Genomic DNA, 23,152 nt, shown 5'->3' on the forward strand with positions numbered 1-23,152 from the left:
TAGGGCTCTTTTTTATGTCCGTCATTTCTTGACATATTACAATATATCTCAATTACTGTGATGACGGGCAGCAATATAAATTCCTGAGAGGTATTTGCGGGGAGGAGTCTCAGAGCCTCTATTTAATAAGTACAAATTTGACAGATGATTTATTTAGCCTTTTATTTTTGACATTTTAATCCTAACATTGACTGAAAGTCCCAAGGCCCAGGTATCATAAGACCTTTCACATCTTCATGGAACTAGAGGCACTGTTGCAGCTCTGCTTTCAAGCAGAAGTCGGGCTGTAAGAAAGTTCTAGACAGAAACCTGTTGTAATATACATCCAAAGTGTATGGGCCAGGCCCCACACTGGCTGGGGAAGGGGCTGGGCCCACAATGGTGCCAGAGGCAACTATTCCATGCCAGGTAGAGGAGGGGCTGGCATGGTGTAGGGGGGCTCCATCAGGGGGCTGGGCTGGCTCCTGTGCTGGATGGGGGAGGGGCTGGGACTGTCAGGGTGGGGGGATCCATTCGTGGGGGCTGGGCTGGGGCTGGTAAAGTTGGGGGGGGCTGGGCCCTGTGCTGGGTGAGGGAGGGGCTGGAGCTATCAGAGGGGCTCCATGTGGGGGGGGAGCTGGGTCCCACATGGGCCAGGGCAGGGCTCTGTTGGGTGCTGGGCCAGGCGCTGCACTGGGCAGGGGAGGGGTTGGGACTGCCACAGTACTGGGGGAGCTCTACTGGGGGGCTGGGCTGAGTTGGGCTGGGCCGGGTCAGGCCCGGCCCCATGCTGGGTGGGGAAAGATCTAGCATGGTGCAGGGAGGGCTCTGTCAGGGCTGTATGTGATTTGACTTCTCATACTGCAGCTCCAGTTGTTTGGTATCTCTTATGCGAAGCTTTGGAAGTAACCAAGGCACAGGGTGAACCTACTGTGAATTGAAGTGGGGAAAGTTAGTTGAAAAAGCTATTCTTTTTCCCTTCCTGGATGAGTAACAATCTGTTTAGAGAACACAAATGTATGAGGGGTTTTTCCAAACAAACCCTAATTCTGAACAACAGTCACTTCCCCCTACTGTTTCTTCCTTCCATTGGTAAGGAACAAGCAGACATACAGGGAACTGTCCCATGGTTATATTGAGCAAAGAGTCTCAGCTTACAAGAACGCTCCCTTTGTATGGCCCATTTTAATCATAGAATCGTAGAACAGTAGAGCTGGAAGAGACCTAAAAAAGCCATCAAGTCCAGCCGCCTGCCCTAGACAGGACCAAACCCATCAGATCAGTCCAGCCAGGGCTTTGTCGAGGCGAGACTTAGAAAACTTCCAGGGATGGAGATTCCACTACTTGCCTGGGTAGACCGTTCCGATGCTTCACCACTCTCCTAGTGAAAAGTTTTTCCTAATATTCAACCTGGACCTTCCCAACCGCAACTTGAGACCATTGTTACGTGTTCTGCCATCCGTGGCCACTGTGAACAGCCTCTTTGCAACCTCCCTTCAGTAAGCTGAAGGCTGTTGTCAAGTCCCCTTCAGTCTTCTCTTCTGCAGACTAAACAGTCCTAATTCTCTCAACCTTTCTTCATAGGTCATATGCTCCAGCCCCCTATTTATTTTGGTTGACCTCCGCTGGACCCTCTCCAGTGTATCAACATCCTTCCTATAATTGGGGGTGCAGAACTGGACACAGTACTCCAGATGCGGCCTCACCAAAGCTGAATAAAGAGGAACAATCACTTCTCTGGATCTACTGGCAATGCTTCTCTTTATGCAACCTAATATGCCATTAGCCTTCTTGGCTACAACAGCACACTGTTGACTCATGTCCAGCTCCTCATCCACTACAACTCCCAGGTCCTTTTCTGCAGAACTACTACTGAGCCAGTCGGACCCCAGCCTGTAACAATGCTTGGGATTCTTCTGACCCAAGTGCAGGACTCTGCACCTGTCCTTATTGAACCTCATCAGATTTCTTGCAGCCCAGTCTTCCAATTTGTCTAAGGCACTCTAGACCCTATCCCTACCCTCCAGCGTATCTACCTCTCCCCCTAGCTTAGTGTCATCCGCAAACTTGCTGAGGGTGCAATCCAACCCCTCATCCAGGTCATCGATAAATATGTTGAACAGAACAGGACCCAGAACGAAACCTTGGGGCACTCCACTAGAATCCGACTGCCATCCCAACATGGAGCCGTTGATCATTACCCACTGGGCCTGACCTTCTAGCCAGCTTTCTGTCCATCTTACCGTCCATTTATCCAATCCACATTCCTTTAACTTGCTGACAAGAATATTGTGGGAAACGGTATCAAAAGCTTTGCTAAAGTCAAGATAAATCACATCCATTGATTTTCCCCTATCCACCGATGCAGTTATCTCATCATAGAAACTAATCAGATTGGTCAGGCATGACTTGTCCTGCATGAATTCATGCTGACTATTCCTGATCACTTTCCCCCCCCTCCAAGTGCCTCAAAATGACTTCCTTCAGGAGCCCCTCCATGATTTTTCCAGAGACTGATGTAAGACTGACTGGCCTATAGTTCCCTGGATCATCCTTCTTCCCTTTTTTAAAGATGGGTAGTACATTTGCCTTTTTCCAATCATCCGGGATCTCTCCTGATTTCCACGACTTTTCAAAGATAACGGCCAAGGGCTCATCAACAGCATACGTCAACTCCCTCAGAACCCTACGATGAATTAGGTCCAGGGCCATGGATTTATGTACATTTAGCTTTTTTAGATAGCTCTTAACTTGTTCTTTCCCCACCAAAGGCTGTCCACCTTCATCCCACAGTGCATCACTTATCGCATTAGTCTGGGAGCTGTCAATGTCCGTGAATACAGAGGCAAAGAAAGCATTAAGTGCTTCAGGTTCCCCTACATCATCTGTCACTGGGTTACCTCCCTCATCCAGTAGAGATCTCATGCCCTCTCTGATCACCTTCTTCTTGTTAACATGCCTGTAGAAACTTTTCTTGTTATCCTTCACATTCCTCGTGAGTCGCAATTCCAGTTGTGCTTTCGCCTTCCTGATAACTGCCCTACATTCTCGAGCTATACATTTATATCCCTCTCTAGACACCTGTCCAAGTTTTCACTTTTTGTAAGCTCCTTTTTTGTGCCTAAGTTTTCCAAGGATTTCCCCAGTAAGCCAGTCTCGTCTCCTACAATATTTACTTCTCTTGCTGCGCATCAGGACGATTTCTTTCTGTGCCTTCGGTAGGGCTTCTTTAAAATACTGCCAGTTTTCCTGGACTCCTTTTCCCTTCATGGTAGCATCCCAGAGTATTGTGCCCATCAGGTTCCTGAAGGAGTCAAAGTATGCTTTTCTGAAGTCCAAGGTGTGTAATTTACTGCTCTCTTTCCTTCCTTTGGTCAGGATCCTGAAGTCTACCATCTCATGATCACTGCTTCCCAGGTTGTCACCCACCTCTACTTTCCCTATTAGTTCCTCCCTGTTTGTAAGCAGCAGATCGAGACGCGCACGACCTCTGGTTGGGTTTTTCAGCACTTGTACCAAGAAGTGATCCCCAACATTCTCCAGAAACTTCCTGGACTGCTTGTGTACTGCTGTATTGGTCTCCCAACAGATGTCAGAGTAATTAAAATACCCCACGATAATGAGAGCCTGCGATCCGAAAACTTCTCTCGGTTGTCGAAAAAAAGCCTCAGCTACCTCATCATCCTGATTTGTTAGCCTGTAACAGACACCAACCACCACATCTCTGGTGCTGCCTACACCACTAAGCTTGACCCATAGATTCTCAACAGGCTTTTTTCCCTCGATGTACTGGAGTTCCAAGCAATCATAGTGCTCCCTTACATAGAGTGCAACTCCTCCTCCTTTTCTCCCTTGCCTGTTCTTCCTGAACAGTTTAGACCCTTTCATGACAGCAGTCCTGTCATGTGAGTCATCCCACCAAGTCTCTGTTATCCCAATCAAGTCATAGTTCTTGGACTGGGCCAAGGCTTCTAATTCCTTCTGCTTGCTACCCAGGCTTCTGGCATTAACCAGTCGATCTCCCCGCCCTCACTACTCGAACCAGGGGTCCACTTCTGTTGTACATTCCTCTTTGCATTTCTTCCCAACCTCCAAGTTCTTTTCTCCCCACAGTGAACCTAGTTTAAAGCTCTCCTCACTAATTTTGCAAACCTACTTGCGAAAATGCTCCTTCCTGTCTTGGTTAAGTGGACCCCATCTCTTCCCAATAATTCTTGTGCTCGGAATAGCATCCCATGATTGAACACCACCTGCGTAACCATGCATTTAGTTCCTCAATTTGACAGTCCCTACCTAGCCCTTTCCCTTTGACAAGAAGGATGGATGAGAACACCACTTGTGCTCCAGATTCTTTGACCCTTCTTCCCAGTGCCACATAATCCATAGTAATCCCCTCAAGGTCATTCTTGGCCGTATCGTTAGTTCCCACGTGCAAAAGTAGGAAGGGGTAGTATTCTGAAGGCTTGAGCACTTTAGTAAGGTTCTCAGCCACATCCTGAATTTGAGCTCCCGGTAAACAGCACACCTCACGAGATTCTAGGTCTGGTCAGCAGATGGATGGTTGAGTCCCTCCTAGGAGGGAGTCCCCAACCACCACCACCACACATCTTTTTCTTAAGGGGGTGGTGGTCATTGAACCCCCACCCTAGGACTACACATCCCATGTCTTGCAGTAGAAGCATTTCCCTTCTGATTTTTTCCCTGTGAGGCTCCTTTCAAAGCATTCACCACCGCAGAACCGGTGGAGAGAGCCTGAAAGTGATTACTTATCTCTATATCGATGGGGGACTTGTGGACCAGCCTTCTTTTTCTTCTAGAAGTTACATGCTGCCAGTTCTCTGCTTCATCCCTTACCACCCTCCCTGATTCTTCCACCTGCCATGCTTGCAAGATTAAATGCTCCCTTCTGTCAAGGAAATTTTCATCCTCCCTGATTGAGCGTAGGGTCGACACTTGAGCCTCCAGTCCTCTAATTTTTTCTTCTAAAATGGAGACCACCTTGCACTTAGTGCAGACGAAATCCCTTCTTTCCTCGGGGAGGAAGACAAACATGGTGCATCCTGAGCAGGTAACAACAGCAGACCAGTCAGTATCCATGCCTGCCATCCTAGAACAGGGATTTAAAAGACTGGCAAGGAACTGGCCTCTTCCACTCCCTTCCAAACTCCCTCTCTAAACTCCCTGTTTGCTGTCCCCTGTTCACAAGCTCACCTGTTCACTTGGACACAGCTTTATAAAGCCCTGAACTGCCTCAAATCCATTTCCCCTGTGCTGTCTGAAGCTCTCAGGAGCTTTACTCCTGTTTAGAGCTCTGTAACAGCAGTCAGAGGCTTTTTAAAATCAGAGATCTACTGTCCCATTAACGCCCTGGTTTCCAGGTAGCCTAGAACATAAGAACAGCCATACTGGGTCAGACTAAAGGTCCATCCAGCCCAGTTTCCTGTCTGCCAACTGGCCGATGCCAGATGACCCAGAGAGAGTGAACTTGAACAGGTAACAAGCTCTCTCCTGCTATCCATCTCCAGCCTCTGACAAACAGAGGTTAGGGACACAATTCCTTACCCATCCTAGTCAATAGCCATTAATGGACCTAACCTGTTTAAACCCTGTTATAGTCCTAGCCTTCACAGCCTCCTCCGGCAAGGAGTTCCACATGCTGACTAGGCACTGTATGAAGGAGAACTTCCTTTTATTTGTTTTAAATCTCCTGCCCTTTAATTTCATTTGGCGTCCCCTAGTTCTTATATTATGGGAACAAGTAAATATTTTTTCCTTCTTCATTTTCTCCACGCCACTCATAATTTTATATACCTCTGCCATGTCTCTCTCAGTCTCCTCTTTTCTAAACTGAAAATTCCTAGTCTCTTTAATCTCTCTTCATATGGAACCCATTTCAAACCTGTAGTCATCTTAGCTGCCCTTTTCTGAACCTTTTCTAATGCCAATATATATATTTTTGAGATGAGGGGAGAACATCTGTACACAGTATCCAAGATGTGGGCATACCACGGTTTTATATAAGGGTAATAAGATATTCTCCATCTTGTTTGCTATCCCTTTTTTAATAATTCCTAACATCCTGTTTGCTTTTTAAACTGCCACTGCATGGATGTTTTCAGAGAACTATTTACGATGACTCGCTTTTCTGACTAGTTGTAGCTAAATTCGCCCCCGTCATATTGTATGTATAGCTGGTGTTATTTTTTCCGATGTGCATTACTTTACATTTATCCACATTAAATTTCATTGGCCATTTTGTTGCCCAGTCACTCAGTTTTGTGAAATCTTTTAGAAATTCTTCACAGACTGCTTTGGTCTTAACTATCTTGAGCAGTTTAGTATCATCTGCAAACTTTGCCACCTCACAGTTTACTCCTTTCTCCAGATCATTTATGAGTAAGTTGAATAGGGCTGACCCTTAGGGAACGCCACTAATTACTCTTCTCCATTCTGAAAATTTACCACTTTTTCCTACTCTTTGTTCCCTGTCTTTTAATCAATTCTCAGTCCATGAAAGAATCTTCCATCTTATCCCATGACAACTTAATTTACCTAAGAGCCTTTGATGAAAGATCTTGTCAAAGGTTTTCTGGAAGTCGTAAGTACACTATATCTACTGGATCCCCCCTTTGCCACATGTTTCTTGGCGCCTTCAAAGAACGTGAATAGATTAGTAAGACATGATTTTCCATTACAAAAACCATGTTGATTTTCGCCTAACAAATTATGTTCTTCTATGTGTCTGACAGTTTTATTCTTTGGTATGATTTCAATTAATTTCCCCAGTATTGATGCTAGATCTACTGGTTTATAATTGACAGGATCACATTTTAAATATTGGTGTTACATTAACTATCTTCCAGTCATTAGGTACAGAAGCTGACTTAAAGGATAGGTTACAAATCACGGTTAATTTTTCCACAATTTCACATTTATGTTCTTTCAGAACTCTTGGGTGAATGCTATCTGGTCCCAGTGATTTGTTACTGTTAAGTTTGTCAATTAGTTCCAAAACCTCCTCTAATGACACTTAAGTCTTGGACAGTTCCTCAGATTTGTCGCTTACAAAGAACAGGTCAGGTTTAGGAATCTCCCAAACATCCTCAGCTGTGAAGACTGAAGCAAAGAATTCATTTAATTTCTCCTCAATGACTTTATTGTCTTTGAGACCTCCTTTTGTATCTCAGTTGTCTAGGGTGTCCACTGGTTGTTTAACAGGCTTCCTGCTTCTGATGTACTTAAAAAACATTTTGTTAACAGCTTTTTGAGTCTTTGGCTAGCTGTCCTTCAAACTCCTTTTTGATTTTTCTTATTACATTTTTACGCTTAATTTGGCAGCGTTTATGCTCCTTTCTCTTTCCCTCACTATGATTTGACTTCCACTTTTCAAAAGATACCTTTTTATCTCTCACTGCTTCTTTTTCACAGTGGTTAAGCCACAGTTGCTCTTTTCTGGGTCTCATACAGTGTATTTTAATGTGGGGTATACATTTAAGTTGGACCTCCATTAAGGTGTCTTTGAAAAGTTTCCATGCAACTAGCAGGGATTTTACTTTAGTCATTGGCTGTGTCTACACTAGCCAAAAACTTCAAAATAGCCATGCAAATGGCCATTTCAAAGTTTACTAATGAAGCACTGAAATACATAGTCAGCGCCTTATTAGTATGCGGGCGGTGTGGCACTTTGAAATTGACGCAGCTTGCCACCACGCGGCTCATCCAGACGAGGCTCCTTTTCGAAAGGACCCTGGCTACTTCAAAGTCCCCTTATTTCTATCTGCTCATAGGAATAAGGGGACTTCGAAGTAGCTGGGGTCCTTTTGAAAAGGAGCCCTGTCTGGACAAGCCATGCGGCGGCAAGCTGCGTCAATTTTGAAGTGTCGTGGCTGGCTGCATGCTAATGAGGCTCTGAATATGTATTTCGGCGCTTCATTAGTAAACTTCGCCATTTCGAAGTTTTTGGCTAGTGTATGTAGATGTAGTCGTTGTACTTTTTAATTTCTGTTTAACTAACCTCCTCATTTTTGCATAGTTCCCCTTTCTGAAATTAAATGCCACAGTGTTGGACTGCTGAGATGTTCTTCCCACCACAGGACTGTTAAATGTTGTTATATTATGGTCACTATTTCTAAGTGGTCTTGGTACAGTTACCTCTTGGACCAGATCCAGCACTCCACTCAGAACTAAATCAAGAATAGCCTCTCCCCTTGTGGGTTCCTGTACCAGCTGCTCCAAGAAGCAATCATTTAAAGTGTCAAGAAATTTTATCTCTGCATCTCGTCCTGAGGTGACATGTACCCAGTCGATGTGGGGATAATTGAAATCCCCTTCTATTACTAAGTTTTTTATTTTGATTGCCTCTCTAATCTCCCTTAGCATTTCATAGTCACTATCACTGCCCTGGTCAGGTGGTCACTAATATATCCCTACTGCTATACTCTTATTTGAGCATGGAATTTATATCCATAGGGATTCTATGGAACATTTTGATTAATTTAAGGTTTTTACTTCATTTGATTCTGCATTTTCTTTCACATATAGTTAGGGAGACCATAGTCGTGTCTACACGTGCATGCTACTTCGAAGTAGCGGCACTAACTTCGAAATAGCGCCCGTCATGGCTACACGTGTCGGGCGCTATTTTGAAGTAAACGTCGACGTTAGGTGGCGAGACGTCGAAGCCTCTAACCCCATGAGGGGATGGGAATAGCACCCTACTTCAACGTTCGATGTCGAAGTAGGGACCGTGTAGTCGTTGCGCGTCCCGCAACATCGAAATTGCAGGGGCCGCCATGGCGGCCATCAGCTGAGGGGTTGAGAGACGCTCTCTCTCCAGCCCCTGCGGGGCTCTATGGTCATCGTATGCAGCAGCCCTTAGCCCAGGGCTTCTGGCTGCTGCTGCCGCAGCTGGGGATCCATGCTGCATGCACAGGGTCTGCAACCAGTTGTCGGTTCTGTGGATCTTGTGTTGTTTAGTGCAACTGTGTCTGGGAGGGGCCCTTTAAGGGAGCAGCTTGCTGTTGAGTCCGCCCTGTGACCCTGTCTGCAGCTGTTCCTGGCACCCTTATTTCGATGTGTGCTACTTTGGCATGTAGACATTCCCTCGCTGCGCCTATTTCGATGTGGTGCTGCGCAACGTTGAAGTTGAACATCGACGTTGCCAGCCCTGGAGGACGTGTAGACGTTATTCATCGAAATAGGCTATTTCGATTTCGCTACATCGAAATAAGCTACTTCGATGTAGGCTTCACGTGTAGACGTAGCCATTGAGACTCTGAATTTCTGCCTGTCTACCTGATCCTGCATGTGGAACTGGAAGCATTTCTGAGAATGCCACCATCGAGGATTTCAGTCTCCTTTCTAGCAACCTAAATTAGGTCTCCAGGACATCTCTCCTACCCTTCCCTATGTCACTGGTACCCACATGTACCATGACTACCAGCTCCTTCCCAGTACTACACACAACTCTATCTAGATGCCTCAAGAGATCTGCTCACATCAGGCAGGCAAGTCACCATATGGTTTTCCTGATCATCAGATAACATTACAGTTGTGATTACAAACTTGAATAACATGTTTTACTAGCCCACTCCTCTTTTGCTGTCAGTCCTACCATCTAATAATTTATTTTGGTTTTTCTCAAGTGTTATAGACAAGAGGGAGGAATTCTTTATTAGACCTTGTCCTAACAGATGATGATGAACTGATAATGGAGCTAAAAATTAATACTAGCTTAGTTACACATGATCACAATTTGGTTGCTTTTATAACGTGCAAGCAAAATAAAGCACACAAGTAATATATGCTTGTTGCTTTAATAGGGTGAATTTCACAAAGCTGAAAACAATTGTGAACTCAGTCAGCTGGGAGGAAGAATTTGATCAAAAATATGATTGATAATTGGGAATCATTTAAGAATGACTTACAGGATGCCCAATAAGCCACAGTTGAAGAAGGTTGTGCTGATTTAAAAAACAGAATGGTTTAGAAGAGAGTGAAGGCATATTTATTTTTCTGCTCTATATTTTAGAGCAGATCACAAATTAAATGAGATGCTACAAGCTACATGTCGTTGGTATCAGTGAGAGCAGATGGATTGGATCAGGAAGAATGAAAACTAGTACTGGTGAAACAGTCTTTTTTTCCAGCAGGGATGGTGACCAACACCATGAGGGAGTAGCTATCATCCTGAAGAAAGGAATAGAGAAGTGTTTGCTGGAATGGAAGCCAATCAACAGTAGACTGATGAGCACCAGAATGAAAGATAGACGTGTAAACTTTACATTAATCCAGTGCTTCACCCCAACTAATGAAAGTGAAGAAGAAAAGAAAGATAGAGTCTATGAACATCTTGAAGCTGAAATAAGAACAGCATTACATCTTGATCTTGTAATAACCATGAGGGACTTGACCAGTGAAGTTGGAAGTGATAATATTCACAACGATATAACCATGGGGAAATATAGGTGTGGTACCACGTACGAGAATGGAGAGAGCTAGTGGAACTTTGTAGTTTTCACAGTCTTGTCATTGGAGGTACGCTCAGTTTCCTCACCGCAAAATTCACAGGCTAACATAGAATCGTAGAATGCTAGGAGTGGAAGGGACCTTGAGAGGTCATCATGTCCAGCCCCCTGCCCTCATGGCAGGACCAAGTACTGTCTAGACCATCCCTGATAGACGCTTATCTAACCTGTTCTTAAATATCTCCAGAGATGGAGATTCCACAACCTCCCTAGGCAATTTATTCCACTGTTTGACCACCCTGACAGTTAGGAACTTTTTCCTAATGTCCAACCTAAACCTCCCTTGCTGCAGTTTAAGCCCATTGCTTCTTGTTCTATCCTCAGAGGCCAAGAAGAACAAGTTTTCTCACTCCTCCTTATGACACCCTTTTAGATACCTGAAAACCGCTATCATGTCCACCCTTAATCTTCTTTTTTCCAAACTAAACAAGCCCAATTCTTTCAGCCTTTCTTCATAAAACATGTTCTCTAAACCTTTGGTCATTCTTGTTGCTGTTTTCTGGACCCTTTCCAGTTTCTCCACAACTTTCTTGAAATCCGGCGACCGGAACTGGACACAATACTCCAACTGGGGCCTAACCAGCGCAGAATGCCTTCTCGTGTGTTGTTCACAACACACCTGAGCTGCGTCTACACGTGCACGCTACTTCGAAGTAGCGGCACCAACTTCGACGTTAGGCGGTGAGACGTCGAAGTCGCTAACCTCATGAGGAGATAGGAATAGCGCCCTACTTCGACATTCAACGTCGAAGTAGGGACCGTGTAGACGATCCACGTCCTGCAACGTCGAAATTGCTGGGTCCTCCATGGCGGCCATCAGCTGGGGGGTTGAGAGATGCTCTCTCTCCAGCCCCTGCGGGGCTCTATGGTCACCATGGGCAGCAGCCCTTAGCCCAGGGCTTCTGGCTGCTTCTGCGGCAGCTGGGGATCTATGCTGCAGGCACAGGGTCTGCAACCAGTTGTCAGCTCTGTGTATCTTGTGTTGTTTAGTGCAACTGTGTCTGGGAGTGGCCCTTTAAGGGAGCGGCTGGCTGTTGAGTCCACCCTGTGACCCTGTCTGCAGCTGTACCTGGCATCCCTATTTCGATGTGTGCTACTTTGACGTGTAGACGTTCCCTCGCTGCGCCTATTTCGATGTTGGGCTGAGCAACGTCGAAGTTGAACATCGACGTTGCCGGCCCTGGAGGACGTGTAGACGTTATTCATCGAAATAGACTATTTCGATGTTGGCTGCACGTGTAGACGTAGCCCTGTTAATGCATCCTAGAATCATGTTTGCTTTTTTTGCAACAGCATCACATTGTTGACTCATATTTAACTTGTGGTCCGCTATAACCCCTAGATCCCTTTCTGCCATACTCCTTCCTAGACAGTCACTTCCCATTCTGTATGTGTGAAACTGATTGTTCCTTCCTATGTGGAGCACTTTGCATTTGTCTTTATTAAACTTCATCCTGTGTTTCAGTTCTGGGCCTAGCCACAATATCTCGGTATGCACCAAGGAGGAGTCTCACAATGTAACTATAGACCCAGATTTAGCTCTGTCTTTGAACAGGGAACTAGTCAGACAGCTCTAAATAATTGGACATACACGTCTCCTAGAGCTGGAAGGGACCCCAGGAGGTCATCTAGTCCAGTCCCCTGCCCTCTTGGCAGGACCAAGCACCATCCCTGATATCTATTTGCCCCAATCCCCAAACGTCCTCCTTAAGGATTGAGCTCACAACCCTGGGTTTAGTGTGGCAATGCTCAAACCACTGAGCTATCCCTCCGCCTATGCTGCTCACCAAATGGTGGGTATAGTAATCAGATAAACCACCTGATGATCAATGGAACATGGAAAAACTCGTTATTAGATGTCAAGGTGAAAAGAGAGGGTGATGTTGGCAGTCATCACCACCTTGTGACAGCACTCATAAAGCTTAAGCTAAGAAGCATTGGTCGCAAGATACGCATGCCGAAATGCTTTGCTGTAGAGAAGCTACAAGACGCCAAAGTTGAGAATGCTTTTGTCCTTAAGGTGAAAAATAGGTTTCAAGCCTTACAAGATCTTGAAGAAACTTACAGCATAGAAGAAATGAATAAGAAATGGGAACGGATAGGAGCAATGAAGACAGCCTATGTTTTGAACAAAAACAGAATAAAAAAGTATGGCTCATGTCAGACACGTGGATGGCAATTGATAATAGATGGACCTTAAAGAAAAAACTTATGGATACCAAATCAGGAAGACTGAAAGAAAGATACCAGCAGCAATACAAAGAAGCAGACCAGCATGTCAAGAAACTACTGAGAGCTGATAAGAGAGCTTGCATAGAAGAACTAGCTGCAGAAGCTGAAGAAGCAGCCCCTCAAAGAGAGCAAGGAAAGATTTTTAAAATCACCAAGCTTGTTTGTGGCAAGTATCATGCCAGTACAAGTGTCCCTGTCACGGACAAACAAGGAAATCTACTTACAACAGAGAGGGAAAAGAGGCTCGTTGGGCAGAATACTTTCAGGAAGTTCTGAACAGGCCACCACCAGAAGAAAAAGCCAGTATTCTATAACTGGAAGCGGACCTTGACATGAATATTGATCCACCAAAAATGGAAAGAATTAGCATGGCAATAAGATCCTTAAAGAATGGTAAGGCTCCAGGACACGACAACCTCAATTCTGAATTGTTCAAGCCAGACCCAAAATTATTAGCCACTATTCTCCAACCACTCTTTACAGCAGTATGGGAAGGGAAGCAGGTGCCAGAGGAATGGACAAATGGAATTATTATTAAGATACCCAAGAAGGGAGCACTTAATGATTGTAACAACTGGTACGACATTGCTCTCCTCTCACTGCCAAGCAAGATCCTCGCTAAGATCATTATTCAGCAGATCTTAGACACTGTGGAGAAATCACTGAAGAAAGAACAAGCTGGCTTTCACAGAGTAAGGGGGCGTGTAGATCAAATTTTTGTAATGAGTAACATCACTGAGCAATGCATTGAATGGCACACGCTGTTGTTCATCAACTTTATTGATTTTGAAAAAGCCTTTGACAGCATTCCTAGGGATAGTCTTTGTTGCATTTTGAGAGCATATGCAATACCACAACAAGTAGTACAGCTCAGCAAGAGTTTTTATAACATTTTCACATGCAGTGTGGGAAGTAATGATCTGTGTTTCAAAGTTAAGTATGTAGTAAGGCAGAGAAGCTTCATGTCTCCTATGCGTTTTAACTTAGTAATACGCTGGGTTATGTGGCATACAATAGAAGATGAGCCAAGAAGCATCAGATTGTCCATCTTGTCCACACTATAGGACGTTGATTTTGCTGATGACCTCATGGTGCTCTCCCATACTCATAGTCATGAGCAAGAGAAGACAAATCGATTCTGTGCCTTCAGGAAACAGGTAGGACTAAGAGTTAGCCAGAAGAAGACAGAAGTCATGACCCTAAACATTGAGGCTCCACCATTGGTCAAGATCAGTGGCCACAACCTACCTGCCACAAAAAACTTTACATACTTGGGTAATATCAGACAAGATGGAGGTGTCAGAAGCAGTAGTTCTATCAGACGCAGTAAAGCCAGAAATGTCTTAATGAGTCTGAATCCTGTATGGAAGTCATCACAGTACAGCATCTGCACCAAACTGAAGTTTTATCAGAGTTGTGTCTTATCAACATTATTATATGGATCAGAATGCTGGCAGATGACAGAGTATGACCTCAGTAAGTTGTCAACCGTTCAGACAAGAAGCCTTTGGAGGATCCTCCATATTTTTTGGCCAAGAATAATTTCAAATAAGGACCTGCTTGTACAGTGCAAGCAAGATGACATGGCTACCATCATTATGAAAAGATGCCAGAAATGGATTGGGCATGTGCTCAGGAAAGATGGAAGCTCCATCACAAAGACTGCTATGCACTGGACTCCTGAAGGGAAGCAGAAATTAGGACAGCCCAAGGCAACATGGCACCGGACTGTTGAAGTAGAAAGGCAGAGCATAAATCACACTTGGGGCACTAACTATTGAGAGGCTGGCCAGTGACAGACAAGTGGAGGCTCTTTTTTGCTGCCCTACGCACCATAGGTGTAAAGGACAATGAAGCTGATATATTTTACAGAGTTTATCTGTCTGTTTGATCAAGAACTCCTCCTAAATGGTAAACACTAGAACCCCCAAATTTGGTATATAGTTTATAACTTAAACCAGGAGTCAGCAACCCCCACCATGGATGCCAAGAAGCACATGAGCCGATTTTCATTGGCACGTGAGGCTTGAGCTCAGCCCTCCCCCTCATCCCTGTATGCAGATGGGAGCTTGCTCAAAGCCATGCCATCTGTGGATTAACAAAAGACCATCTAAGTCCTACCAACCACCACCTAAACAGTAGAGCTCTGCATCTTAATTTATTTCTTAATGAAGCTGTTTTAAGTAGGACTGTTAGTACTTTAAAAAGTGTCACTGACACTCAGACCGTACATAGAGATCAGAAGGTCAAATTTCGGCACTCTGCCTTAGAAAGCAACAAGAAGTCTTGTGGCACCGTATAGACTAGCAGATATTTTGGAGCATAAGCTTTTGTGGGCAAAGACCCACTTCATCAGATGCATGAGTGGGGGGGGGCATTCAGAGAGGTATTTAAAGAATGGGTCCCAGAAAAAGGGAGGGCCAGAGCAGACAAGATCTATTCAGCAAGGTGGAAATGGCCCATTATCAATAGGAGGTATCAAAAAAGGAAAAAACAAGTCAGATCAGACAAGGGGATATGAGCCATTGTCAGTGTCTAATGGGGAGGTCTTAACACCCAGGGCAGAGAAGCTACCTTTGTAAGCTGCGAGCCATTCCCAGTCTCTGTTTAATCCTTGGTTAATGGAGTCAAATTTGCAAATAAATTGCAGGTCAGAGATTTCTCTTTCCATTTGATTTCTGAAATTTCTTGGAGGAACACTTCAGTCTTCCTGGACACTCAGTAGCAGATTTAAGAGTGGCAGTCCTGGAACAAAGAAATTTCAGAAATCAAATGGAAAGAGAAATCTCTGAGCTACAATTTATTTGCAAATTTGTCTCCATTAACCATGAATTAAACAGAGACTGGGAGTGGCTCGTGCCTTACAAAAACAGCTTCTCTGCCCTGGGTGTTAAGATGTCCCCATTAGATTCTGACAATGGCTCACATCCACCTGTTTGATCTGACTTGTGTTTTCCTCTTTTGATATGTACTATTGATAATGGGCCGTTTCCACCTTGCTGAATAGACCTTGTCAGCTCTGGCCCTCTCTTTTTCTGGGACCCCATTCTTTAAATACCCCTCCGAAGCCACCCCCCAACTCATGCATCTGATGAAGCGGATCTTTGCCCACAAAAGCTTATGCTCTAAAAGATCTATTAGTCCATAAGGTGCCACAAGACTTCTTGTTGTTCTCAAAGCTACAAACAAACACACAGCTAACTCTCTGATACTTCCCTTAAAAGGGTTGCTTACCCCTGACTTAAAGCAATATAAGTGGTTGGTTGTGTCAGGAATATGGGATATGCTTGGAATGGGATTGCTGATCAGAAAACCATACAGAAAATAGAATCACCAGATCAAGTACAGTCCTCAAAATGACATAATTCAGCAAATGTTTAAAGAGACTGAAACAAGATGATCCAGAAAAATAGGATGAACCTGGAATAGCATTGCTTCTGAATAAAACTTACAGAAAAGAGATAAAACTGAGAAATTTGGAGTAGTGCTTTGTTTTAGCACAGCTGAATCAATGCTTAAGGTTTGAAAACTAGAAGAAATGTTATTGGAAACCAAATTGACGATACCCTCTTTTGTTAAAACATAGTGCATGATAAGAGTTTATACGAATGAAGAAAAAAAACTTGATGGAATTCCTATTTCAAAAAAATTATTAAAAAAATTAAATGGAAAAATTGTAACAATCACTTTTTTAAGAAATTCAAAATAAAAATTAACTTCATAAAAATAAAATGGTATTTTTGAAAAATACCACCATTTAAATAAGGCACTTACATTTTCATTTTATTTTACCCCAAAAAACATAACTGAGTTAAAGACCCAAGCAAACCTGTCTGTCCCACGAAAGCTCAGCTAATAAATTATTTTGTTAGTCTTTAAAGTGCTACTTTACTCCTTTTTTGTTTTGATAGTATATAGACTAGCACGGCTCCCTGTCTGTTACTGTGTAAATATATGTGTGTGTGTGTGTGTGTGTGTGAGAGAGAGAGAGAGAGAGATGGGAAGTTCGGAATTACAGAAAATTGATAAGGGAAACAAAGAGAGAAATGTATGGCCATCAGAGTTAAGGAAGAGGGAGGGTCTTGTTCATATATTAGGTATAACAACAATATTGACAAAACTATTCATCCATTACTAAATAGCAATGGTAGAGTTGTCATTAATAATATGGAAAAGGCAGAAGAGTTCAATAAATATTTCTGTTCTGTATTTGAGGAAAAAACATGATACAGTCTCATCATGTGATAATGATGTCACATTAACAGCTTTCAGACATAAAAGTGCAAAATAGAAGCTACTGAAGATAGACATTTTTTAATTAGCAGATCCAGATAATTTGCACCCAAGTATTTTAATAGAGATGGCTGAGATGCTCACTGGGACATTAAGCTGATTTTCAATAAGCCTTGGAGCACTGAGAAAGTTCATGAAGACTAGAAGGAAGCTAATCTGTCCGTTTTTAAAAAGAGTAAACAGAATGATCCAGGTAGTTACACACTTGTCAGCCTGTCATCAGTCCCTGGCAGGAGCAGCTAATACAGGGTTCAATTAAAAAAGAATTTAAAGGAGACAATGTCATTAATGTAAATCAACGTGAATATATAGATAATAGATTGTCAAGCTAATTTGGATCTTATGATGAGTTTACACATTTAGCTGATAAAGATAATTGCACTTCTGTAAGACATTTGAGTTGGCACTATATAGAGTTTTTATTAAAAAACTAGAATATAAAATGAACATGGTACAAATAAAGAGAATTTGAAAACTGACTAACCAGTAAGTCTCAAAATATTGGATATGTTTCCAGCAGGACCCTGCAGGGATTGGTTCTGGGCCCTAGGCTTTTATCATTGACTTGGTAGAAAACATAAAATCATCACTGTAAAGTTTGCAGACCACATAAAAATTGGGGAGTGATAAATAATAAGAGGACAGGTAACTGATTCATAACATCATGTATCTCTTGTTAAATGGATACAAGACATAGAATATGTGTTTTAATACAGCTAAATGTAAATGTGTACCTCTAGGAACAAAACAGGTAATCCAGACTTACAGGATGGGAGGACACTATCTTTGGAAGCAGGAATTAAAAAGATTGGGTGGTCGTGATGCATAATCATATGAACATGAGTTCCCAGTACAATGCTGTAAGCCAAAGGGCTAATGTGATCATTCGAAGAATAAATGAGAATCTTGAGTGAAACTAGGAAGGTTATTTTGCCTCTGTGTTTGGCCTCAGTGTGACCACTGCTGGATATTCTGTTCATTCCTGTTGCCCACAAGTCAAGAAGGATGTTAATAAATTGAAGAGGCCTCCGAGAAGAGCCATAAGGATGATTAAAGGATTAGCAAGCATGTCTTACGGAGATCTACTCATGGAGCTCAAACTATTTAGCAAAACAAAAAGATAATTAAATGGTGACCTGGATACAGTCTCTAAGTATCTCCATGGGAGAGAAATCTGTTAAAATCTGCTCTTCATGTTGGCAAAAACAGATCTAATAAGATCCTGTGGCTGGAAGTTGAAGCTAGGTGAATTCAGACTGGGTGTAAGGAGTTAGTGTTTGACGGGGAGCGTAATTAACCAGTGGAATAGCTTATCAGGGGTCCTGATGGGTTCTCTATCACTCACAATTTTGAACTCTATGGATTACTTTGGGAAAGTTCTGTGCTAATGTTTTGCAGGAGGTCAGACTACATGATCACAGTAGTCCCTTGCTGCCTTGGAGTCAGTGGATCTATATGTTGTCACTTTTGGCTGGGGACATGCAACGTTTCAAAATTACGTTTTTTGTTCTCTGGTAGTAGAATGTATCATGAAAGAGCCCAAGGCAGTCCGACCCTTTTCGCTGACTCTTTGTTAGTTGTATTTTACTCTTTCAGAGTTAAATATGGGGCAGCTGTGTCATATTATTGTTTTCACTAAATTCTTTTTTTTTTTTGAGACAAAACAAAAAGCAGTCAAGTAGCACTTTAAAAACTAGCAAAATAGTTTATTAGGTGAGCTTTCGTGGGACAGGCCCACTTCTTCAGACTATAGCCAGACCAGAACAGACACAATATTTAAGGCACAGAGAACCAAAAGCAGTAATCAAGGAGGACAAATCAGAAAAAAAAGATGAAGGTGAGCAAATCAGAGAGTGGAGGGGTGGGGGAAGAAGGTCAAGAATTAGATTAAGCCAAGACTGCATACTTGGCTTAATCTAATTCTTGACCTTCCTCCCCCACCCCTCCACTCTCTGACTTGCTCACCTTGATCTTTTTTTTCTGATTTGTCCTCCTTGCTTACTGTTTTTGTTTTCTGTGCCTTAAATATTGAGTCTGTTCTGGTCTGGCTATGGTCTAAAGAAGTGGGTCTGTCCCACGAAAGCTCACCTAATAAATTATTTTGCTAGTCTTTAAAGTGCTACTTGACTGCTTTTTGTTTTGATAGTGTATAGACTAGCACGGCTCCCTCTCTATTTTTGAGACATTGTGTCACATGAGAAATTCTTTACAGGATGTGTATCTTGTGCCTATTGCCAGGTGACTGCGTGTATCTGATGAGAGACAGTCGAAGAACTCCAGATGGGCACCCTGTCCGGCAGTCCTACCGGCTGCTATCCCACATTAACCGGGAGAAACTTGATATCTTCCGCATCGAAAAACTCTGGAAAAATGAAAAGTATGTTCAGGGCACCTTCTGCACTCAGTACATTTTGCAAATCTGCCAAAAACAGAATAACTTGTAACAATCTTCCATAAATAGTATAAAGAATGGTTTATTTTTATGACAAAAGGTCTAGAGATAAGAATGGAATTATTATTGGTATTTGCTGAAGGGATAAACAAGAAAAAAAAATTGCTCATTTTGTGTGACCTTGTCTTTGGTTCCAGCCAATGGTAAAAGGGCAAAATAGGTAACACAAAAAGAGTGGTGAGTATAGGACATACAGTGAAGTCAGAACTACAGCTCAAGGGAAATAGTCTCTCTGTCTCTCACATCTTTACACAGAGAGGAGCGGTTTGCATTTGGGCATCATTATTTCCGTCCACATGAAACCCACCACTCCCCTTCCCGAAGATTTTATCACAATGAGCTGTTCCGGGTGCCACTGTATGAGATTATCCCCTTAGAGGCTGTGGTGGGGACTTGCTGTGTGCTGGACCTCTACACTTACTGTAAAGGTAAGCAGGCTTTACTCGGTAGAAATATGTTAGGGTTTGTCTTTCTCCATGTGCAAGGGAGAATGCTCCCTTTCACATCAACTCTTTTCCATACCACCTCCTTGCATTTTCCTTCTCTGGTCATTAGTTTTTTTCATATATTGTATATTGGTGTATAGTGGGATTAGAGAAAGGAAGTTTGTTTCCTACAGTGATTTAGAAATTCCCGTTTGTTATGAATCTGAATGGAACTGGGACTGCAGTGTAAGCACTCTCACAACATCACTGTATCATAGTGTATGCTGTTTGTTCTCACCCCGGAATGTTTTATGCATTTTGGTTTTTGCTGTAACCACAGGGAGGCCCAAAGGTGTGAAGGAGCAGGATGTTTATATCTGTGATTACCGCCTTGATAAATCAGCCCACCTCTTCTATAAAATCCATCGGAATCGCTATCCTGTCTGCACCAAGCCGTACGCCTTTGATCACTTCCCCAAGAAACTCACACCCAAGAGAGATTTCTCAGTAAGTGTCTCTTCTAATGATCTTTTAGCTTCTTCCTATAAGACAGGACACAATCTTGGAAAACACTTGCCTTCCTATTCCAAGGCAAGAAGCCTGGTAAACCTAGTAGATTGGGCATGTAAATACACGCAAACAAGATAGAAAGTTGATTAGAAAAGAATCTGAAAAGAAAAAGCCGGTGCAGACAGACCATTGCCAGTTCTCAGGCAAATATACTTAGAATAAATAGAAATGAGCATGGCTAAATGTTCTGGACTCCAACAGAAATCCAAGTGCTCCTTCCAACAAAGACATTCCTGACTGGAGAGAATTTGAACCTTGACTCAAGCAACAATTCAGCAGTTGCAGAATGTTTTCATATTTCTGTGAACTTCACAGAAAATAGCCCCATCTAGGCTAGTTGTCCTGTCTGTGTTGGCTTTGTAACCCTTGGCAGGATTGTTGTCATTAATAATAGTAACCTTGTTTACATTAATTTATTTAGAGACTTTATGTCTGTCCTAAGCTCCTTAACAGTGAATCACGTATTCTGTGTCTTACTATGCCAAGCCCTTGGCCCTGCTGACAGTTGTTTTGAGCAGCAACCCTAAACAACAGTTCTCTGGAAAACAGGTCTAATTTTCAATTTTTCTGTCTCAGCTCCATCAAATTGCATATAATTGGCCTTCAGCACTGAAAATGACATGTCTCTTATCAAAAAGAGAGATCTGAACAAGCTGCCAGCCCATGGAGTGCTGTGCAGCTCCCTATCCTCCAACTTTCATATTTCACTATCACCCCCCCTCCCTGGAAGTACCAGCATCTCCCTGTACACAAACCTTCCCCTAGTAGTGTCAGCTGCATAGTCCCCACCTTCACAAGCACCAGCAGAGCTTCCATAGCTAGGCTTGTTTCTCCTCCTTGGAGCAGCAAGTTCTTGGATTTGATCTAGAGGTTTTATCCATATTCCTACAGAAAGAAACCCAGGATCTCTGAATAGGAACACTTTATAGCAAAATATCTCACTGGTTTTGAAACTTACCTCATGCCCTAGAGGGCTGCAGTGCTGAGAGGTGAGTAATAGTGGTTGGTGCCAAGGGGTGATTAGTTCTCTGCCTGCATCCTGTATTTATCACAGTGGGTTACAATCCCTTTTCTGCAGCCACTAAAGGCCAATGCATGAGGCAGGCCAACTCTTCCATCTACATTTAATGTAATTTGTGATATTTTATACTGTCCACTGATGAGTTCTTATTCCTTTGTTTAACTGTGACATTTATTACTGTTGTAGCCTCATTATGTACCAGACAACTACAAGAGAAATGGAGGCAGGTGAGTCTTCCATACTGAGTTGTTCTTTACTGAAAGAGGTGAGCTAGTTGTTTTTATTTGTAAAGCACCCATGCCCTATCAGTGCCCTTGAGATGATGTCAAAACAGGAAAAACCCAGTAGTTAAAAACAATTTGCCCAAAGTTCAAACAAATGCAAGTGAGAGGGAACATGAGGGTAGAGTAGTAGATCTGGAACCAGTGGCAATCCTCCTAAAACACATTTGCCAAAAGAGAGGGATGCTAGGTGCTCTTGAAAGTGGGCAGTGATGGTTTCAAGCGTGTCATGGGACCCACTGCTGCAAAGGCACAATAGCCTCTAGAGGTCCCAAAATAGTTGATGCAGATTGACAGAAGGAAGAGGCTCATAGAGACAACATGATCCCATGTTATTTGTAGGATTAAAAACAGTAGTCAAGATTTGTGAAGATTAGGAAGCTCTCAGTAGATCCTGAGCCTGAGCACTTGGAAAAAAATTATATGGGGTGGGAGAAGAAATGTTTTTTAAATATGCAGGCATAACCCAGGAAATGCACAATAACGTTTGCAGTTTTGCAAAGTAAACTAATGGTATGGGCATTGCCTCTCATGCTTTATAATTACTTGCATCTGGCTACAGATTTCCCCTCCACGGATACTGTGTGGCTGGCTCCAAACCATAGACAATTCATAACCCTCTCCCAAGCTGGGCTTGCTGACTCATAGACAATTGACCTTTTTGTCAAGTGTCTCCTTAACTCTGATCTTTACACCCTTCTTTCCCTGCTAGATCATCCTGGAAGACAGACCGCTCAAAGCCACAGATCAAAGACCTGAACCAAGAAGAAGATCCTCTTCCACTCACTGAGGATGTGTTAGCAAGCCAAGAACAAGCTTCAAATGAGATGCACAACCTAGAGGAGCCAGAGAGAGAGGCAGTCTCTATTGAGGGTGGTGAGAACAATAAAAAAGTGGAGGAAAGTAACTCTGTTGCAAGGCAATTGTGCTCTCCAGAGGAAAGGCGGAATATACAGAGAGAGAGACTTAATCAAATCCTGCTCAACCTTTTAGAGAAAATCCCAGGGAAAAATGGTGAGCAAGCACTCCATCCCTCAGTGCACCACAATGCAATGATTTCCCCTCTAGGCTTGTTTTAGTGTATTAGAATATCAATAGCTGAACTCATTACTACTGGAAATGACTTGTGTCCAGAGTTCTCTGCATGAATGTTTCCTTCTGAAGCATTTGCAATTTCCACTAAATAACAGTGAAATCTCCTGTTATAATTAAAAAAGCATTTATATAGGACTTTTGCAAAGTGCTTTGTCCGTGCTAATTATTCTCTCCCTTGTTCCAGTGAGATAGGTAATTTAATTATTGTCTCTGATTTACAAATGAGAGAGAGGCGCAAGAGATTGAGAGCTTTATCCAAAGCCCATTGTAGTGAATAA

General features: G+C 43.0%; 1 protein-coding gene across 6 annotated transcripts in view; it reads left to right on the top strand.

Annotated features, from left to right (window-relative positions):
- ASH1L (ASH1 like histone lysine methyltransferase) overlaps positions 1 to 23,152 on the top strand; it is a 258,896-nt gene that overhangs the window by 233,072 nt on the left and 2,672 nt on the right. For 5 of the 6 annotated variants that reach the window (XM_074981321.1, XM_074981326.1, XM_074981322.1 and 2 more), the window contains 5 exons: positions 19,269 to 19,407; positions 19,738 to 19,910; positions 20,248 to 20,414; positions 21,685 to 21,725; positions 22,492 to 22,793. In XM_074981321.1, coding sequence (XP_074837422.1) covers positions 19,269 to 19,407; positions 19,738 to 19,910; positions 20,248 to 20,414; positions 21,685 to 21,725; positions 22,492 to 22,793 — 822 coding nt within the window. Of the gene's footprint in view, positions 1 to 19,268; positions 19,408 to 19,737; positions 19,911 to 20,247; positions 20,415 to 21,684; positions 21,726 to 22,491; positions 22,794 to 23,152 lie in introns of those variants that run through there. The other variant, XR_012642903.1, reaches the window with a different exon arrangement.

Source organism: Carettochelys insculpta, chromosome 30 (assembly GCF_033958435.1).
Source record: "Carettochelys insculpta isolate YL-2023 chromosome 30, ASM3395843v1, whole genome shotgun sequence".
Taxonomy (NCBI): domain Eukaryota; kingdom Metazoa; phylum Chordata; order Testudines; family Carettochelyidae; genus Carettochelys; species Carettochelys insculpta.